At 33.8% G+C, this 21,534-nt stretch overlaps 3 protein-coding genes across 3 annotated transcripts in view; 1 reads left to right on the top strand and 2 right to left on the bottom strand.

Annotated features, from left to right (window-relative positions):
- The window catches only part of LOC108909616, a 255,238-nt gene that overhangs the window by 149,161 nt on the left and 84,543 nt on the right, over positions 1-21,534 (bottom strand). The window lies entirely within an intron of this gene.
- Positions 1,715-3,535, top strand: LOC108909617 (putative nuclease HARBI1). The gene is made up of 6 exons (XM_018714003.2): positions 1,715-1,897; positions 1,948-2,128; positions 2,181-2,374; positions 2,644-2,794; positions 2,849-3,323; positions 3,388-3,535. The coding sequence occupies exons 1-6, from the start codon at positions 1,827-1,829 to the stop codon at positions 3,450-3,452; spliced, it is 1,137 nt and encodes a 378-aa protein (XP_018569519.1). The 5' UTR covers positions 1,715-1,826; the 3' UTR covers positions 3,453-3,535.
- On the bottom strand, positions 3,614-4,885 carry LOC108909618. The gene is made up of 3 exons (XM_018714005.2): positions 4,760-4,885; positions 4,386-4,704; positions 3,614-3,933 (listed from the first exon to the last, which is right to left on the bottom strand). The coding sequence occupies exons 1-3, from the start codon at positions 4,880-4,882 to the stop codon at positions 3,719-3,721; spliced, it is 657 nt and encodes a 218-aa protein (XP_018569521.1). The 5' UTR covers positions 4,883-4,885; the 3' UTR covers positions 3,614-3,718.

The following is a 21,534-nucleotide window of genomic DNA, read 5'->3' as shown; positions in this document are numbered from 1 at the left end:
ATTAGCTTTTTTGACAGTAGCAACATTTAGGTGCAGAAAATATTTCTTTGAAAATTAAGGTAATTTTCCTAAATAGGCGTAGGATCCTAAGGCCGTAATTTTCAAGGTACAGGGTTTCCAAAATAAAAAAAATCACCCATGTTTCGAAAATAATTCGACAATGCTTCAAAAAGTCGCGAATCCTGCCAAAACGACTAAAATCATAAATAGAAAATGGCAGACGACCTAACGGAAGCATATCAGAAGGAGCTAGCGTAGACATGTTCGAGCGTCTACCCAGGTAGCAAACATTTCAATAAACAATGACCAGTAATTATTGTACGCTCTAAATTTTTTATATTTGCTGTATACTACAAAAGTTATATCATTCCTTTCATTAAATTTGTCCTAAAGAATTAAATGAACTCAAAGCTCCCATAGCTCACGTAGCAACTACACTGTCTTAACTTGAAACTCTAAAATATACAAGCTCATAAAGCTTACATACACAAGCTCCTAAGGCTCCCATACACAATCCCTGCCTTCCCTATTTGGAGAAATTAAGATTTAAAACTAAAATATATTTGCTCAGAATTTTCTGAGAAAATATCCTGTAAATCGGCAACACTGGGACTGTGTTTTACCGTACGGATATTTACACTGGCTTTCTGGCCGTCAGTCAACTTAATGAGATGTCGTGCTAACGCATCCTCTTAGAAACCCGTCTAGAGAAGGTAGTTCTTTTATCTCGCTTGTTCGTTGTTTACGGCAGACTAATCGAAAATGTAAGAAGGATAATAACTTTGAACTTCCAGAACTTTCAGTAGGTAGGTACCCATTAACCATGCTCTTACCTGGACGCGAGAGCGAAAAGACGTACTTAGTTGATTAATACACGAAGAAGGCAAAGCTTTTTAGTATATAACATTTGCTTAAAACAAATAAATCGTTACATTACTATGTTTCAGTTTGTTCAGATGAGGATTAATTTTTATAACAAAGCATACAAATCTGCAAATATAAAAGACTAATTATCGAAATTTTAAAATTAAATAATATTAAATACAGTACCAGGAAGATTAATGTCGTACATTTGGTACGGAGGAGAAGTCTTCATGATATTAACGCTTCGCACTTTAATCGAAATTATTTCTCTATATTTTTCCAATAAGGAACGAATAAAGCTTTAGAAACTGATGATGTCCATGTATTTTAAAGTTAATTTAGCATTATGTTCTGTGCAACAGGGAATTCTGTACTTTGTAGTAAGATTCATCTAATTCATCAAATATCTGGTGTGCCTCAAGGATCTATACTCGGACCCTTACTCTTTGTTGTTTTTGTAAACGACATCATGGTTGATCTACAAGTACACCATTTAAAGTATGCAGATGACCTTAAGCTATTTTGCGAAATAAACACCATTGCCGACTGCTATATGTTACAGAATGTGCTTAATGTCATTAGTCTGTGGTGACCAAATAATAATTTAACGCTAAATGCCTCCAAGTGTAATATCATTACATTCACCAAAAAATAAAAAAAAATTCTGCACTATTTGATTATAAATTGGATAATATAATATTGCATAGACCCGATTACATAAAGGACCTTACATTTGACCCTACATTCATGTCGATTCTGTTTGAACATAGCAATATTGTTTATTGTTATTTTAAAGAGATCTGGTTATCTGGTAACAAGATTCTTAGATTGCCTATTCTGTTTGACAAATTTTAACAATATGATATGTCATTGTAACAAGTTCTTGTTATCGAATATTGTTATCTCAGCAAACTCATTTCAGTGATTGCTATGAAAGTGCAAGGGCAGTATTTATAATTAAAATGGCTGTAAATCCTGAGTTTATTTATTTTCAAATGAATTTCTTTGAGGAGATTAGAAATATTCTTAATCGGTAAGTATCTTATTCCATAACAGAACATACAAAATAGTGTAAAATTTTAGACATCACTTAAGACTGCAATTTAGATCTATTAGAGATACAAGTAATCCTTTTGAACTTCCCAATGAAAAATTTATTAAATTATTTCGTTTAAATAAAACAGCAACTTTAGAATTAATTCAAGATTTGGAAATGTTTGTCAATGAACCTACCAGAAAAGATAAAGTGCCATTTCATTTACAGGTAACTATGTATTGACAAGTTTTAGGTGTTGAATAGTAATAATTCTTTTTAGGTTTTTGCAAGCTTATTATTTTATTCACAAGGGGGTTATCAAACCACTGTAGGTGAAGACTATAATTTGGGAATAAGTCAACCCATGATAAGTAGAATTTTAAACAAAATAAGCAATTTAATTAGTGTTCACTTATTACCAAGATATATTAAATTTCCTACAACTGCTAATGAAGTGATAAACGTGAAAGAAGGGTAAGTATTGTTTCCGTATTTTTTGCCCTCTGAAGATATTGATGTATGTATAGATATAAAAAAAATATATTTGGAAAATAAACTAGGAAGATACATTTCTAATGTGACCTAATACCATTTTGGAATAAAATTTCAGTCTTATAAGTCCACATTTTGGGCTGGTTCTTGGCCAGTTACATATCTCCTGGTTAAACATTAATATATAATCACAGGCACAGCTATATTTGTCAATCTATATCTATTTCTAATATAAACATGTGATTATTTAGGTTCCTAAATAAAGGATTTCTATTTCCAAATGTAATTGGTACAATAGATTGTACACATATAGCTATAGTTTCCCCAAAAATAGATCACCCAGTGACTCCAGCAGTGGCTTACTTAAATAGAAAAGGTTTTCATAGTATAAATGTGCAAGCAGTAAGTTTTATTCTTTATCTTTAAGCTACAGAACTTTATTATAATTTTTTTCAGATTTTTGACTCAAATTTGATGATCTTGAATGTGAATGCTAGATATCCAGGAGCTGTTCATGATGCCGCTATATGGGAAGCCTCAAGTATTCATAGATACTGTCGTAGAAGATATCAAGAAGGAATTCGTAACAATTATCTTCTAGGGGATTCTGGTTATCCAATTCAACCATGGTTGATGACCCCAATCCTAGATGCACCTCCTAATACTCCTCAAGCTGTTTATAACGACAGACATATTAGAACACGTAATGTTGTAGAAAGAGGATTTGGTGTTTGGAAGGCTCGCTTTAGATGCTTAAGGAAAGACCGTGTTCTTCATTACTCACATGCAACTGCTGGACGAATTATTTATGCATGTGCAGTTTTGCACAATATTTGTAGAAAATACAATATACAAAATGAATTAGATGCTAATATGAATGATGATGAAGATGGAAACGATAACTATATCAATGCAAATGATAATGTGAACGGTAAATGTTCAGAATATCAATTTTGTTATGCAGTAGGTGCTCACCTTAATCTTTATTTTTTCAGATGACATTCTTACTGAAGGCAGATTTATTAGAGGACAGATAGTGAATCAGATGGTTCTTAATTAAAATGTAATTCATTCTATATTTATAAAATTAATATGATATATTCTTTTATAATAATTGTTTAACTGACTTAAGTCGTTATGTAATGCAGAAACAATTAATTATTTGATCAATAAACATTTATTTAAAAATATAAAAATAGTGTCAACATTTTCCCTCACCTACATACCTACATACCAAGATGATTAATATATGTATGAAAATAGTATTACGTATAATAATAATAATAATAATAATAGTACTATGTATGTAAAATATATTAGTTTGTTTCACACAGCAGCATCAGAGTTTTTTGCATCTTGGTTTTTAGAAACTGCACCCGCTATTTTTGAAAATGCCTCTGCTAGCTGACAGATAGCATTTGCCATTTCCTTTATTGCAGCTGCCATTTCCTGTGTGCTTTCTGAGTAGAACTTAGCAGATTTCTCCAAGTTGCTGGTAGCAGTGACATGCCTATTGGTCCCAAACTTCTTTTTAATATTTCCTAAAAAAAAAAAAAAAAGTTAAGTAAAAATAATGTTCAGATAATATCATCACTTTAATTAATTTAACAAATTCATTACTTGTCTCATAAGCTATATTAAGTTACTTATAAGCTTGAAAAATATTGTCACATGACTATTTATTTTATTATTAACTTGAGAGATAAAAATTAGGATCTAAATACACAAAAATATTTTTTAAAATGGTAACTAATAGTAAACAACCACACGCAATATTTTTTTCAACGATTAATCTCGGGGAAAAAACATTTACTGTTACCCCACACTTTCTATTATTTCTGATTTTATAACTACGATAATTTTACAGAAAATACATGCATCCTGCAAATGTTATTTTTCAACATTAATTCAAGCCATGTTATAATTTTAAGTAATTACCAAGTGATTTATAAATTACTTTAGTAATAGTTTTTCAATACTTTATTAAACTTACTTGTATTCAGTAATGGTGTTGAAAGTAATGTCCCAGATGTGGATGGCACTGATAAATAACCATCCATTCCAATCTCTGCTTCAACACATTCCACACTATTAACAGGTATTTCTGGTGCGGCGGAATCTTCTTGTCTTGGCTCCACTTCAGGGGGAAGATCAGGGCATCCAATAACATGTATCCATCCTAAAATACCCATTAACCTATTTTCTAGGTTTGTTAGGCTGCTACATATGTAGCCACCACCTCCAGTTTTTGTAATGTTTAATCTTTGTTGCCGAGCCTTCTTTTTTGTTTTTGATTTCCACTCATAAAGAAACTAAAAGAGGAGGTAAATAAAGCGTTGCATATTTTTAAGTATGACTAAAACTTACAGTTTTCCATTGCTTTTTGTCCTTCCGGGCTCCACTGTCAACAGAGTTTAATAACATACTTAATTCCTCCCATTTGTCTTCCACTTCTTTAGTTTCTAAAGGGTGGCACTTCCCCGATAGCATAATCTTATGCTCCTCGAGAAAGCTAACCATTGTTTCCATTTGTGATTTGCTTGTCTTTTTACTGCGAGACATTCTGGTTCAATTCGGCAAAATATTCTAAAATAAAAAAATAGGTGCCTTTAAATTGTACATCAATAAGGAATATGAAATGAATTAAAACAAAATTTGCCTTTTTGTTTTGTGAAATTTATAATTCTACAAACCTTTCAGTAATTTCTCCTTATAATTTGTTGTTTGTTTTTATACACAGAAAACAGAAATTCTCCAAAGTCAAAGTACAAAAACGCAACACAACTAAAACTAAATTGAAAATTTTAGGTTATAATCTTCTTCTTCTCAAAGAATTCATGGGTTAATGCGGTATTGCCAAATGTGGCCACCCTTAGAAAATAACGAATTCTAAACAATATTGTTATCATTGTAGTTTTTAGCAATACTTGTTATAAAGGTTTAAACAGAATATGAGTTCAAAAAGCCACCTTGTTATAATTTACATTTTTAACAACATGGTTTATAAAACAAGATTTTGGGCAAGAAACAAACAGAATCGGCCCGATTATCTTCTACAAAACATATAGACATAATTGCGTCATCTGCTTTTAAGAATATGGGGTTCATAATAAGGAATTCCAAAGGCTGTATCAGTATTTCTACACTACGATTGCTCTACACTACCTTTATTCGTTCTAAATCAGAATATGCATCAATAGTCTGGAACTCAATTTATGCTAATCAAATTGCAACTTTGGAAAGAGTACAGCGTAGGTTTATGAAATGAGCTGTGTACTCCTCAGGGTTTTCCGCATGATCTATTACTTGAGCGTTTTAATATTCATGTCTGCTAAAAGAAGATCTGTGGTTCAAGTAATGTTTTTGCATAAAGTTCTACATAACATTTTGCACTGTCCAGGCGTTTTAAGTAATATTAATATCAAAGTACCACGACTATCAGCTAGAAGCAACAATGTTTTTAGTCTACCCGCAGCACGTAGTAACATCCTAGTAGCATCACCATTGTATCAAATTGTTTCCAAGTACAGTGAGATAGAAAATATTGATGCATTTTTCAGACCTAAAGCTAAGAAATTTGTACAAACCGGTACAGATTCTGTAGATATGACACTTATGATTGGAAATGTTTCTAATTTGTTCAATAAAGTGCCATAGTCAAATACCTTAGAGAAATCAGTGTACACCACGTCGATCTGACTTATGATGACATTCTTTCACACTTCACACCTGTAGCCAGCAACTGTTTCGGTTATTAAGAATATGTACGAAAACGGACGTTAAATATCCAGGTGTAGAGAAATAATTGTTCAACTCATTTTAATAGCAAGCAGCAAGTGGCAAAATATAAGAGAGTTATGCCTCTATCCGCACTATATTTTTACGACTCATTACCCAGACATCTTATATTTAGTCCCAGACGTAAGTTTAAATAGTCGGATTGCCGTAGTGACAGAGAGAACCCGTAACAAACATCATTTACATATTTAAGTACAAAACAAAATCGTTATCTACGACTGTATTTTTTTTTTAATAAATCCACGACCCACAAAACACGGTATTCGAGAAGTACGGGTATAGATAGCTTTCGTCAAAACACAATAACAAACGAGCTCGTGTAGAAAATGAATGGAATTATCCGTGCCAACAAAAATAAGCAAAAATATACTTGAAAATATAATATTAAACGCACGTTAATTAATATGCATTATCGGTCGGACGGCAGCGTTCGAATAAAAAATGGACATTTAAAAAAAAGTCGGCAGAGAAAATCTTGTCGCGGCCAAATAGAACGGTTCAAGGCCGATACGTTTTACTACTTGGCGCCTAAATTTTAGTCTACAAATTGAATTCCTGCGTGCTAGAAGCCGCCAAAGTTATCGGCTTTGGAAGTGATACACGTTTTAACAGAACATTATATTTGTTGATTATTGCTACATTAATATATTTGGTAATTTTTTTTGGAGTAGGTAAAATGTCATAATCTATTGTAAAAAACACTTGCGATTTGTACATTTCTTATAAATTAAGGAATAAAAAAGTTTTCCCTCTTTAAAACAGTCTTATAAAGTATAATCAATAACAATTTTAATAAAATTAAACTACTGACGTTTAGACAGGTACTGCTCCCTTCTTGAAAATGAACGATATGTCTCTCGAAACGTCTGGTCAGCTTAAAAATTGTTCAATTCATTAAAATATGCAGGTATTTTGCAGCATGTAAAAATGCCAAAAGAATCTTTTCGCAACTATATGACAGGTCAGCAGGGCGGAAACTCCGATTCCATTCAGCGTCTTCTGCTTAGCAGGGATTTTTGCTAGATGTCCTCGAGCACCTGTAAACGGCTTGGTAGTCACATTCGAAACATAACTGAAATACGACAACATGAATCATAGGGCGTCTTTCATGAAACAAGAGCACACATTCAGTTCTTGTTTTTTAAATTTGTTTACCGATACCAATGTATGGTAAGATAAGCAAAGGATCGATACTTGACGCAAGCAGGTTAACTTTATGCCGTACATTTCAAATTGAAATTAGGTTAGTGAGAATATGTAACAATCGCACATCGGCTTAAAATACCTACTTATTCTTTTAATGTATTAGATTCACAAAATAACACCAAGTGACCATCGAGATGGCACCGTCGATTTAATTTTAACACTTTTATGCGCTGTATATGAACCAGACCTGACGGAAACGTTGCCAGTATGTCCGGGCTATTATAATTTAAAATATTTTAAAAATGCAGAATATGTATATATATATATATATTAATATTGCAAATGAAAGTAACTCTCCATACGACGGACGCAAGAAAAGTAACATAAATAAATAGTAACATTACTTAAAAGAAAACGAACTTATTGAAAACTCCTGGAGTTGACAGGGAAAGACAGGTTACTACCTGGGGAAAGTGATTGATCTTGTTCGATTTTTACAAAAATGACAACATAACTGTCTCAATTAAACGCTATTTTTTGTTGGATCCACGTTTATATGAAGAAAAAGTAATCTTTTTCGACGTAGAACACCCTAGTTTCGGGACACCCTGTATAAGACGTCTAAATAGCTAGATCACCGACTTAAAAAAATATAAAACTGTCATTTTAAATACAAAGCAGTTTTCTTCGTGTAGATTTAATAGCATTTATCGTTTCCTCACCATTTGGCAGAACAAATCTCGGTTTCTCCTTACAATTATTGCGCTTCTCAATTTTGCAATAAACTAAATAATATATCATGCGATTTTTTGTTTAATCGTCATTCCTGCGATCTTTTACAGTCTCCCCGACGCCAGACGAAGAAGGTTGAATGTTGTTAAATATTATATAGTAGTAGTCAAACCGGCTAGACCTATAGAATTAATTAATGGCATTTTTAGCTCTCGCCGCACTCCCGAGTATTTATTAACATTCAAATACCTCCTTTTTTCCAATTTAAATTTTTGCGACTGATAAAACTCGGTTATGCCTCGTAAATATTAATTACGACCATTTTACGCAGTTCAGTTGTCGTACGTTGACTAAGGGGCGACACGTGCAGCAATTAAAGCACTTTTCGAATGCGCTGCACGAATTTTAGTGGGAGCCGGACTGCACGTTGCACTTATCGCATTTGTGGGACGCATTAATTCGGCCGATTTGCACAGGATCATGGCAAACCGCGATACTCTCCGAAAGGACAGCTCCGGCGCACTTTACCCATCCCAATGACTTCCCTAAGTCAAAAACGACTTGACATCTAAAAAAATTAACTAACTACAACAAGATATGAAAATATAATTTTTTATTTTGGGATGAAAATTATAAATTTTGTATTCGAGAATGGAGAATTCTTTGCAAAAACCATTCGAGAATGCAAAAGCGGCTTCGCAACTGTGTAACAAACAATATATTTTCGAAAACTGCTTCGAAACATCGTTAAATTTGAATAGGGGTGCGAAAGTTTCAACAAGCAATCAGAAGTAATCAGAAAGCCGGCACTGTTCTGGTTGCTGTATTTATTATAGTACCTACCGTGTTGATAAATTATGTGAATTTTAAGAAAAAAATAGCGCCTCAAGTGTTAAAAATGAATGAAGTGATGACTTAAAATGTCGAAAGTAACAGACAGTGCAGAAACTTATTCCTCAAAAATTTTCAACACAATGAAACCCCTAATGAACATCTTGCCAATGGAAGTAATTCTTGGAACTTGTTTGAAGAACACTTGGGAGTGGTTTTCGTAATATTCGAGCAGATTCGATATGCACCATCCACACGATAAGGTATGTTTGCCAAATCCGGAAAATCTATAAATATAATCGCATTTTTGACAATTCAGTAGTTATATTAGTGATCGTATTAATGGTGCCGTTTCAATTAATTTTTATTTAAAAAATAATTATCATATTTATGAGAGGACTAGCAGGACCAATAATACAAAATACGTTAAAAGATACTACAGACATTATAGAATTTGTTCAAAAACTGTAACAAATCTTTGTTCTTCAGAACATTTACCAGCCAGGAGGTTCTATTTACAAAAGTATAGTTTTCCGTAAGAAGAGACTAAAAGGGATCTGGTCAATATTTCGTGAAAGGAGCAACATAACAAGGAAGTACAAATCTTCTTTCAACGGATTTCTGGTTTCATATAAAATAAAATTAATTCGCCTAATGAATATGTATGTGTCTGGTATAAATTAACATTCTAAACATCAGCAAATTTCAGCCGATGTGTATGGCAATTTTGAAGTTGGCGTCGCTGTGTGAATGACCTTTTTATTTCGTGGCATGCTTTATTCATTTAGTTTTTTTTTAAGACACGTTTAAGTTTATTTGAATATGAAGCTACTAAAACGTATAAAATATTAGTTAATAATTTACAAGGGAGAGGTTAAAAATTTATTGCACATTGATAACATAATTTATTTTTATTCCGGTCGCGTTGGCTTTATCGAGTTGTACTAATTATAGTGACTCGGTTGGGTCGGTGTCTAGTTTGCCTCACTCATAAATTTGTCATCGGGTGTGTTTGATTATTATTAGCTATTAGTTGCAGGTTGTACTGATTTATTTGTTTAACCTGAATCGTTGCAATGGTTTTCCTGAAATAGTGGATTACTGCTATCGGAACTTTATTAAAACGACAAATATTCATCCACACCAACACCGATTATTTGTAGCCGTTCGATTTTTGTGAGAAAAAAGATTCACGGGCATAATTTTGCTAATCTGAAATCTATGAACATACTTTACGTATCGATATACTATAGATGACTATCTATAATTACCTACTTATAGTTTGTATTAATTTAATGCAGATTTAAACACCACTTTATAAATATAATTGCCGCCATTAGAATTTGTTACATTGCAAACTTTACAAGATAATCGAATTCGTATTGCTCCACGCCATGAAAATATCCTGGAAACTGGTGCGTGATATCGGATCAGATGCAAAACGAGCAAAACGGCAGGATGCAGATTTTACGCCTAATTGGGCTCTTGACAAATTTACCTCCGATATTGCGCTATATTTTAAGATAACGTTAATATATTACACATTTTGCATCAACCTGTTTCCATCTCACTCAGCTGGATGCCCTCCAGGCTCAATAACTGATGGGTCTGTTAAAGGAGCAAGAATACACTTTTATGTTTAAAGCGTATTACTTTTAAACAAAATTTGATATTGCAAAGAAAATCCAAGGAAAATAGAGCTGTTCCTTACAAGAAAAGACATCCGTAACTTCTGCAAATTCTTCACAAACTTCACGGTTCGTATGTGTAGATAAAAGTCCAATTATAAGGTGATTGTGGTAAAAATATCTTATACAGGGTGATTCATTAATAATTGTACATACGCTAATTGGACTGGGCTGAAATTATAAAGAACATAAGGCTTAGTAATTTTAAAAATCATTGAAGTAGAAATTTTTAGGGCCTTAGAAAATAAAAAATTCTTCCCCATCTGTCAAAAGAAATTTAGAAGACAGATCCATTGGTAGAAACTAAAGCGCGACATGGCGGTAATAAAAGATGTAGATAGATGTAAGTGCCATTAACATATTCAACGCTGTTTTCTCCCACATCAATACATTTATCCACACGGACATGTTTATTGCCGCAGTCAACAGAAATATGTATTTTAATTCCAACAAACTGACGTCGATTAATTTAAATGAAACAGTAATAAAATAATTAGAATATTCCGCACATATCATAAATAAATAAGCGTATAACAGCATTCTTCCGATACAGCCGTAGAAGAAATTAACAGCTCCGCAATTATTATCCCGTTGAATGGCACCAGCTGAGAGTGCCTATTACTCGGGATAATTAAATGGGATTTATCCGTGCCTCAAATTTATTACCGGCCGTCTTCTACATGCAATAATTATTTAGTAATCCGCGTCCGTTCTTATAACTATCTAGTAGGGAGTAATACGCGATTAGGCTACCGGTTATTCTGTACCACAAAATAATATATAGAATTTTTCAATAAGCAAATCCCTTTAAATGGAATGCCGTCTGTTTTTAATGTCGTTCTTTGTAGTAAACAGAAAAATTGCTGAAAAACATGGTACCGTTCCCAGATTTAAAAAAAAAAGTAATTGAGTATACATGTAGAAAATTAAGTAATCTTCCCATGAAATGGCAGTATAGAATCTAATTTAAATGCAAATCTTGAATTTTTTAACTACTAAAAATCTAATTTCTGAAATGAACCTTTAAATACAGAATTGGCATTTCCTTATTACAGACATTAAAATTTATGTTTAAATTAGTTGCAACTTTAACATATATTTTCATATTTATTGCAAAATTTAAAAAGAATACCTTAATGCGTAATAACTAATAATAATATGTATCTTTAAGGTCATCTATATTTTTTACTAAAGGTACTTTAGTTGAAATTAAGTTAGAAAAGTACTTCAACAAATACCGTTTTATTCATTGTTTAGGATTTGAAACGCCTAGGGAAATGTATTAAAAACGTAATAAATCAATACCATGTTAAGAAAATTACATCCCTCTATTTTTATAATACCGTAATATAGGTATGCCAGTAAGCAGTTACAAATTGAAAACCAATTTTTTGCGTCAAGCTTGATAAACTGTCAGCGACCACATAAAGTTAAATAGATAGTACCACCGCAGATAATATACTTTGTAGTTAATATCCTGCCCGATAAATAAATATATGCACTTAAGTTTGTTTAATAAATAGTTAATAGCAGCACCTGCTTTGCCCTCGCCTACTTAATCATTTTGCATTGCAAGTCACTTAATTGCCGTGCAATTTACATTACATTATTGGTTTGTAATTACGCTGTCAAACTGAATATTTATCACCTGCTTTCTATATAGATGTCATACTTTGTGAGTAAGAATCGATAAGCATTTTCATTGAAAATAACTACTGTCGCAATTTGACAACGCTGTATAGGAAAACTATAGGGAAAGCGATATGGCAAAAATTTTTCCGTTAGTGACACATTTTTGTAGAGCGGGAAAATAAAATTTTGAAAACGTCGACAGACGATCCTGCTACCATCGATCGCTGAACCACCGCAGATACGTCATAAATTTCACCACAGTTTAGAAGTTTCACGAAATTCTATCTCTAGCAAGCCCTCACGGTCAACACTAACAAAAATCATTTTCATAACTCCTCAGGGATGACCACCATTCCGAGATAGACGTTCTTCAAGGAGGTCAAATTCTAAATTTCAACGCGGGCATCTTGCAGTACTCTTGCGGACCCTGCCTAGACGGTGTTCAAACGTCCACCCTAGTAACCTGGCCACTACACTAGTGCACTCTAAATTTTCGCTTTTGTATTGGATCAATTGATTTTTGGCTTTGAAACTAACTAAATTGAGTAGATAACGTACCACGTAACAGCGAAAATGATATTTTTTGCTCACTCTCGAGCAGAAATTACGAGTACAACTTTATTCTACGTTTGCAAATGTATAACGAAGAAGGGGTACATTTCGGACAATTTTAGTACATGGTAATTTAAAAATAATAACCTTTTAATGAAAAAAAAAATGGAAAAAATTACTATTAGTTAACCGAAACTAAGCGTGATTAGTAGTAGTTTAGTAGTTCACGGTTCTCTTGATTTTTTTCAGCTACAAAATGTCTTGTATCTCATAGAATCGGTAAAGCAGTTTAAATGCCCTATCAAGCGTAGCTGCCAATATCTGCCTATTGAAATTTCTTATCTCCAGGGACATGTAGAATCCCTTGTTTACAAAACACGACGGCGAACATGAAAGCTGTATAGGGAGCTGGATAAATGAGGGATGTGAACAACCGTCACGGAAGCTCCAATAATTTTTTAATGTGAAGGAGTTTGTAATATGGTTTCCCTTCTCTCATTCATCCTGGAAAAAAATATAAATTAGTGATTAGACTTCATAGTAATCAAAATCAATTAATTCAATATAAACTAATACATATAAATAGTAACACAAATTTTATTTTTCTTGAATTTATTACTAGGATTAGCTGTTTTCAAAATTTTGTACCAATTTTTAATTTTAGATTGTAAACATCTATTAATAAATAAATTGTATTGTCCATAGTCATCAGCTATGATCAAGTACGGATATAAACTTAACTATATAACTATATCCGCCAGATCTAAGTAAAATCTTGGACACGGAAGGTGACTGCCCTACTACTAAGGTCTCTTGTCTTTGTCACTTATACTGCGGACTCTCTTCCTGATCTACGCATCTCGCGTTGAGTTGGGTCAACCTAATTTATGTGATATCTGATCACAAAATTACCAAGTCAAATTTCTACACAAACAAAATATATATTTTTTTTCCCTAAATTCGGTAATGCTTAAATAAATACAATGTCTTTTTCTCTCTCCTTTATCCATCGGGACCAAAATTTGGAAAACTGCAATGCAAAGATACCTGCTGTTAAATTTATATTTTAACATTCTTCAAATAATGCTGCAGCGACTTGTAACTTTTGTTACTCATTTCTTAGAACTTTTTATTAGATATTTAAGAACCATAATCTCTGCTAAAATACAATTCCTTCATAGCAGTTACAGCAGTAAAATTTTGACTCAAACACATTGGAATTACAACATTGGACAACAACATTGAAATTAAAAGGAAGGATTTCAACTGTATAAAAAAGTTATTTGACGTAAAACATTGTTTTGTTTTACATATGTGTAAATCATCTTCGATCGAAACCTTCGTTTTTGTTCAGAATAAAGTTAGGTGCATTTTTAATATCATTTGCACTTAAAAAAAAACTTACTCTTGTTTTTTTCTATTCGTATTGACGTATTAGCTATTTGTAGCAAAAACGCTGTTGCACCGTGCATACTATGATTATTTAAAAACTATAAGGATTATAATATTCGGAGCATTTTTGAATTAGATTTTGTAAAATAAAACAGACTAAAACTTTATCAGTATTAATGATTCCTTTACAATAAAGGTGATAAGCCGGTTGAATAAAATCTCGTGAAAAACTACACTAATCAGCAGCACTGGTTACGTGGCTTGTAATCATTTATGAACTTTATCGTTTTGAAACCTGGAAGCCGTGATAAAATGTATAATCATGTATTTAAAAAAAATCCAATTTGACTAACGAATATTCTTGATTGTCGACTTTTCCACGATGCTTAATGCTCCACATTTAAAAAAATAATCCAGTAGAAATCATTTGAAGCGTACATATTTAAATAGGTTATCCTGTAGGTAAACCAAACCCGTGGCCAATCCAAACACCGCGCTGTTTCCTCAACAAATATTTTTCCTCCTGTATCACCTCGGCCTGCTGTCGCGAACGCACTATTAGGTCACCGGTCTGCCGTATAAAATCTATTTAAATCTAGCCGGCCAAGGTAAGAGTGCAATGATCAATACCGAACCTTGAGACTTTATTATCTCCTATATTAAACCGTACGTATTTGCATACCGTGATAGGTTCGGAATGCATAAAAGTCCATTTGCAAAATGTAGGGTGCGTTGACTTGTGTCTATTGTTACTAATGCTTCGCCGGAAACTTCCAAAAATCGGCGCAGTGGCGTGCGTGTGGCACATTGATATGGCCATATTTACGTGAAATTGTCAAAACTGATGTAAATTAGATGTAATGTAAGCAATGAGTTCATAAACGCTGACGATTAATGACAGTGACACTCGATTACTTAAGCGCTACCCACGCTAGATTAGCACTGAATCACAAGAGAGTTTTAGATGCCCAAAGATGACAGTTAAGAAATAACTAATTTTAACGCGGGCAGTAGACATAGCAGCAGTCGAAACAAAAAACATCTAAGCCCAGTATGGTTAATATTCTACCGTAAAAGAGATCAGTTCCAGTGGACTTTGCTTCAGATATAACATACATGCTTACAAACTTGAAGAGCATCTTGAACTGAGATCAAATATCGACTCAGGGATCTCGCAGTTCCATAACCAGTGCAGAGATCTCTGGCACGCTACTCGATTCAAGCGTATTAGTTGCCTTTGGATATCTTGAAATCGTCCTTGCTTACTGAGATGGCAATAAGTCTCAAGGTTATGCTGAGAGTTTCATACCAAAGGTCCAAAAAAATTAAACACAGTTTTTTCCGAAATCATTGATCGAGTTCCAATTTTAATCACATAATTGCATTGTATAGCACTTCTTTACTTGCGACTTACCAACGTATTGTAAATGTATACAAAAATAAACTTTTATTAGTTCAGAACGTTGTCAAAATGACTTTCTGTGACTATGGTGAAGATCCTAAGGGATAAAGCGGTGCCAAAAGGACATAAAGGCAGAAATATATTCAGAGGCAGTGAAAAAACTAGCCAAAGTGCAAAGAGTACTCATGAATCCTGAGATTTAAAACATTTCAGTACAAAAACGGCTTAGTCAAAAGTATTTTTTTCCAAACCAGAAGGCTCCAAAAAGGAATACTGCCTTCCGACCACGCCACTGCCTTGTCTAGCGTCACTTTTTTAAACACACGTTTCACCGACATGAAATAACCATTAATAACTTATGGGTTTGTAAAGATGCACATAACATCTTAAGTGTCAGTAAATTCATAATACGATTCAGTTAATACGTTTAAAAGTGTTTTATATACGTGCGTTCACAATTTACATATCCTCGTAGCGGAAAAATTATCTAACTTTTCCATCTTATTTGAAATGCAAAAAATGTTCGACATTTGAATAAATTTATATATAAGGAGAGCTCGGCTTAGAGAGAGGAATGTACCATGAAATAAATACTTGTTAAGATAAGATATTTTTCCATAAAATATACATATTTAATTTCGAGACGTTGGATGTAAAAAAGTGTCAGTTTTCCGGTTGCATCGTTTTTGTTCCCATTTATGCACATATAACCGTAATAAATGTAAATGGGGTTCAGATAATTTACAGATTGAATAAAAATTTGCATTTTAATTGCAATCATAAAATCAAATTAACTTGCCACCCTGGCAACGTTTGTGCTCCATTGAAACAGACCGGGATATGTACGAAACAATATCGTGTAGCATTTCAATAGTAGCAAACATAATCATAATTTGTGGAGACGTTCCAGTTCCCTAATCTCACATAATCTTGATATATCACGGAAAACTAACTAACAGAAATATATCTGGAGCTGCGATGTTGTACAGAAGTGCCTATACGAGGGCTTAGAGCCAATACGGCCCATAAATAATAATAACAAATGGAGGCTCAGCTTATGCATTGAAAAATAGGTTGAAAAAAAAATAAAGAAAAAAATTTTTAGATGAAGAAGAAAATGAAAGTTCTAAGGCAAAGGCGATGACAACGAAATATAATCTGACAAATATGTGTTTTTTTTTCGACATAAAATACCTCCACATATTTTTTTTAATTATTAACTGCATAAATAAAAAACTACAGATTATTTCTGAAATAAGAACGTTTCTTCGGGTAAGGGAAAGAGTAATATTATTACGCGAAACTTAGGCCGACCCTGCGTCGTCCCTCTTAATCAATTTATCAACTGTCTACAACGCAGTAACTAGGTCAAGTTCAGTGTAATCATTTTGAGCAATGTTCAGGAATGGTTGGATTTCCAATACGTTGTTTGTTTTTTTAATAATGCCCATTCCAGGGTCAAAAATCAGTATTAGAAATGCATTTTCAGGGAACTGTATTGAAAAATAAGTCCGACAGGTTCCTGAAACTCCTGAAGTACCGACTTGACCCGTTTAGCCGCGCTGACCACGAGGACCCCCAGCGTCCAAACCCAATATCCCGGACAAAAGGGAGCGATATTAAAACCCGCTCCTCTCCAATTCTTTTCTGTCGTGAAAATCCATCCATTTACAATTCCTTTGTTTCCGTAATGAACAGGGCTCACCGCGACGCAGGATGGTATATGGCGTGCCATGCAAATCCGGCGCGATGTAGGCGCCCGCGAACAATGCTAGGCCGGGCGGCTGCCCGCTGTGCCGGCCTAACCTTATTGCGTAACACACCATTGTGCGCCTCCGGCACTTGTGCCACCTCTGCCTGGCCCGCTATATATCACACGTGACGGGAAACTGTCACGCATACAGGGCGTTTTGCTGTGTGGCGGTTTTAAGTTCTAAGGGTCTTTCCGATCTCAATTGAAGAACCAAGAGGTTGGCAGTATGTACCAGGTTCGGTCGCTGACGCAGCAACTCGCCATTGAAATATTTGAAAAACTTGTTCTCATTTTTATTTAGCCATACGCATATACAGGTCTAGTCGCCCAGTTGAAGAATGAGCGCGCGGGCAAACGCAGCACAAACATAGCCGCACTGGCCCGGTTGTCTACAAATGGCCTAGCAGTGCAGTGCAGCAATGCGGAATTTGGTGTGATTCACGTAATTTTACGTTATTATAGGCACCTTCTAATATGAAATTGCGAAAGGGAGAAATAAGAGGGGTATTTTATTTACTAATATTATTACAACATGGCATTTTGGAGACCTTTTGAAACAGAACAAAAAAGGAAACGATCAATACAATAAAATTGTTTGAGGACATAAATAATTAAAGTATGTTGTTGGTCGAATGAACATATAATAGAAATTTTCTACACATTGTATACAAATTATTATAATCTTTTACCTTTAGAAAACTTTTTTAGTGACGCGTATGAAACTCATTAAATTTTATTGCTAGGCGTTTTTGTACATGTTCAATTGACTTCGGAAAGACTATACAGCTTGATCAAACACATCTTCTTATTCTTATTTTTCACATATACATGCGTTTTTACATTTACGTTTTCAAAGTTCTATCAGAAACCGTGACACATGTTTAAAAAAATTTTTCAATAGTAAAAATGACTATTATTTTGTCGCATGTTGTGTAACAAAACAATAAAATTAAATAGAAAATAACCTAAACATTAAAGTTTCGTAAAATTTTTTTTATTGCATTTCATAGGTAAAATAGGAAATTAATGATAAAACTAACATTAAATTGGATATTTCGATACGGCAAACTGCTTTTCCTTCGGATGTTTAACTCGCAATCATTTTTAGATGGATTATAAAATGCATACAAGTATATTGTGTTGAAACAAACAACTGTTAAAATAACAGAATAAGAATTCAAGTTAGAATGAAAATATGTACAGGATAAAGGAAAATTAAAAAAATAATAATGAAAAGCTGCTGTAATTTTTGAGAAGTTGAGTTTAATGAAAATAAACAAATAATAGTAAATCTCTCCCGTTGAAAATTCTTGAGAAATAGAAAAATATTAAGTTTAGCGAAATGTATTCACATAAATTGGAACACAAAATTTGAACGCTCCATGTGGATCGGTTAAAATTTAAAAAAATCCACATATTTTGATACACTGTTCCACACACTTCCAACACTTAATAAACTAAAATGACGTGGTGCTCTTATGCATAAACCATAAACGTTATCGCAGATTAAGTAGTACAGCATCAATAAGGACTAGCAGCTGATTTACAATAAATCCACGGCATGTATTGCCATCTAATCTTAATGGAAGAAACAACGGTCCAATAAGAAAAACTTCAATAAGCCTTTAATGAGAACCGAAGTTTATAATTAACTTATTATAGGCACCTTCTATTAATAATTCATATTGCAATTGCGAAAGGGAGAAATAAGAGGAATATTTGATTTACTAATATTATTACAACATGGCATTTTGGAGACCTTATGAAACGGAACAAAACGAAATAATAATTAAAATATGTCGTTGGCCAAATGAACGTATAATAGAAATTTTCTACACATTATATACAAATTATTATAATTTTTTATCTTTAGCAGAAAACTTTATATATTGTACCATTGTCATCCACTTATAACCAAAAAACTTTGTGTAATGTACCGGACAAATTTAAGAATGGGGGTAAATAAACACAGAAATAAAAATAAACGTAGAAACACAACTGGTTTTGAATTGGCTGGCTCACAGGAGTGTGGAGATGTAACTTAAAATGTTAAATTCGTTGTTCTGATTGTCGATGTGTTTTCGAAATTCTGATTTGTTTCGACAGGTGGCTCATCGTTAGCATACATCAGATCAAACCTCTATTTTTATTACTCAATTTTGCCGTTAGAATTTTCTGAAATATGGTCTTGTTATGCAAATCTCGGATCTGGGAACATATTAATGTGACATGATGGCGTCTTATACTTTTCGGCATCGGCTTTATTTGTATCCGTTAATTAATATTCAACATAATTACGGTAGGAGCACATATTTTTACTATAAAATATTTATTTGGTATAAATTGGGAATAGTTGATTAAAATGCGAAAAATCTAGTCGAATTTATACGATATATATTTTGTTTAATCAAAAAGTATTTTAAAATATACGTACTTTATTTTAATTATAAAATAATTAATTTCACTTACTCCACATTGATGAGAGCAAGAAATAAGTGAAACTTTATAGATATTGTGTAAATGCATTTCGAGTCCAATCTAGTCAACTTAGGTATGTAGTGATGACACATGTTAGCACTTCCGCTCACAGCACGACAATTAGACACGCTGATCACATTATTCTGACATGTACTGATATTTAAATATACCGCTGAATAAAGATAGACGATGAAGTTATTCAGTACCGGTTTTGCTCAGTTGCGACTCCGTTAGTATACTTAATGTTGATTACGCAACTTCAGAAAATGAGAGTCGACGATCGATCTCAGCTCTTGATGGCTCCGCCGATTTTCGAGATGGATCTTCGCTGTAGTTTCTTGCATTTGGCCTTTCTGAATTTAGGCGATCCTTACTGTTGTCCTGATCCATCGTTAAATGTGGTAGGGTTTCTGTATTTACGACTATCACACCGTCCATTGTTCATGGCTCGATTGGTAATTTGGGTTGCCGACTTAATGTCGTGCTTCTATCTGAGTGTTTTTGAAGCTTTTCCGGGCTCCCGACAATTGTTACAAGAAAAATACTTCCCTTGAAGAGGTGCCGGTCCAAGCAATACAATAATCCTTATATTTTATGCAAAGGTTCAAGTGTGGGCTTTTTAAAGCATTGCGGCTTCATAGCACCTAATGAAATGTCACATTTTACATTTATTTAAATCCATCAGAACAAAATTTTTTCAAGTTTTTATTACTTGGCAGCGGTATTCGTAGTCTTGGACACGCTTAGGAGGCGATAAATTCTAAAACAATTGTAGGTACGATACGTGGGTCAGTGACACTTTTTTTTCTCTGGCGTTTCTGTAACCCCAAGGTAAACAAAGTCCTTAAATTTAATTCGTGACAGCAGATAAGCCGGCGAAAATAGTTTGTCCAGTCTAAATTTTGATTCGGTGACTCAGAGTAGCGAAAACAAAACTTCCCCACGACTCGCAACTGCTAACACACACGGAACGGTCTAAATAAAGAAAACAATTCCGTTTGTCACTTTGCAGCTTACGGCAGGTAGAAACGCAAAAAAGCGCAATAAAGTGGGACGGACTTTAAGCATGACAATGGGGGTACGTCTGAAAGTCAAAAGTGCATTCATTACGTTTCGTAATTAGTCTGGACGTTTAGAAACGCGATGCGCCATGCGCTGGCATAAAATCGAGGACAGAATAGTCGCGGCATCCGGTGGTGATGGCTATCTGCGCTTCGTATTTGAACAAATAAAAAAATTTACGACACCTAGGCAGATACAGATACGTCTGTTTCCAGTCTAGACTTCATAAAAATATCTGCATGTATAATCACCGACATGAGCGTAATAACAACAGTCGAAATTGGACGGGTGACCTTGTCAAAAAATACTGTCGGGATCCCACAACAAATCAGCTATTTGCAGCATGCTGTGGTCACTGTCCGTCATTTAGAAAAAGATAATGCCGGGTTATTATCGACACGTGTGCCTTCCGCCGATCATGAAATGTGTGATTCACCGTTTCTATAGCGCGAATTAATTAGACACCATTTTTCTGGCTGGCGAATTACAAAGCAACAGGATGTTTGAAAGTTTTATATCGCTCTCCGATGTTTTGATATTTCGGGAAAGCTAAAAATAACGATATTTACGTAACACCGGCCGCACGCGCTTCGTCCTCTACAATTTCCTTATTTCCTCATTTTTACTTGTGGCAGTGCTATTCTAATGTTGATATTCCATTATCAGTATGTGATGC

The sequence above is a fragment of the Anoplophora glabripennis genome, unplaced genomic scaffold, assembly GCF_000390285.2.
Source record: "Anoplophora glabripennis isolate ALB-LARVAE unplaced genomic scaffold, Agla_2.0 scaffold147, whole genome shotgun sequence".
Lineage (NCBI taxonomy): Eukaryota > Metazoa > Arthropoda > Insecta > Coleoptera > Cerambycidae > Anoplophora > Anoplophora glabripennis.
The sequence above is the reverse complement of the archived record's forward strand: the minus strand, read 5'-3'. Positions and strand labels throughout refer to the sequence as shown.

Bases quoted from the DNA above. Each gene is read 5' to 3' on its own strand.
- LOC108909617 (XM_018714003.2), top strand. From the start codon at position 1,827: ATGGCTGTAAATCCTGAGTTTATTTATTTTCAAATGAATTTCTTTGAG. The intron at 2,375-2,643 runs GTAAGTATTGTT...GTGATTATTTAG, and splicing joins GTGATAAACGTGAAAGAAGG to GTTCCTAAATAAAGGATTTC. The intron at 2,795-2,848 runs GTAAGTTTTATT...AATTTTTTTCAG, and splicing joins ATAGTATAAATGTGCAAGCA to ATTTTTGACTCAAATTTGAT.
- LOC108909618 (XM_018714005.2), bottom strand. From the start codon at position 4,882: ATGCTATCGGGGAAGTGCCACCCTTTAGAAACTAAAGAAGTGGAAGAC. The intron at 4,705-4,759 runs GTAAGTTTTAGT...CTCCTCTTTTAG, and splicing joins ACAAAAAGCAATGGAAAACT to TTTCTTTATGAGTGGAAATC. The intron at 3,934-4,385 runs GTAAGTTTAATA...TTTTTTTTTTAG, and splicing joins AACACCATTACTGAATACAA to GAAATATTAAAAAGAAGTTT.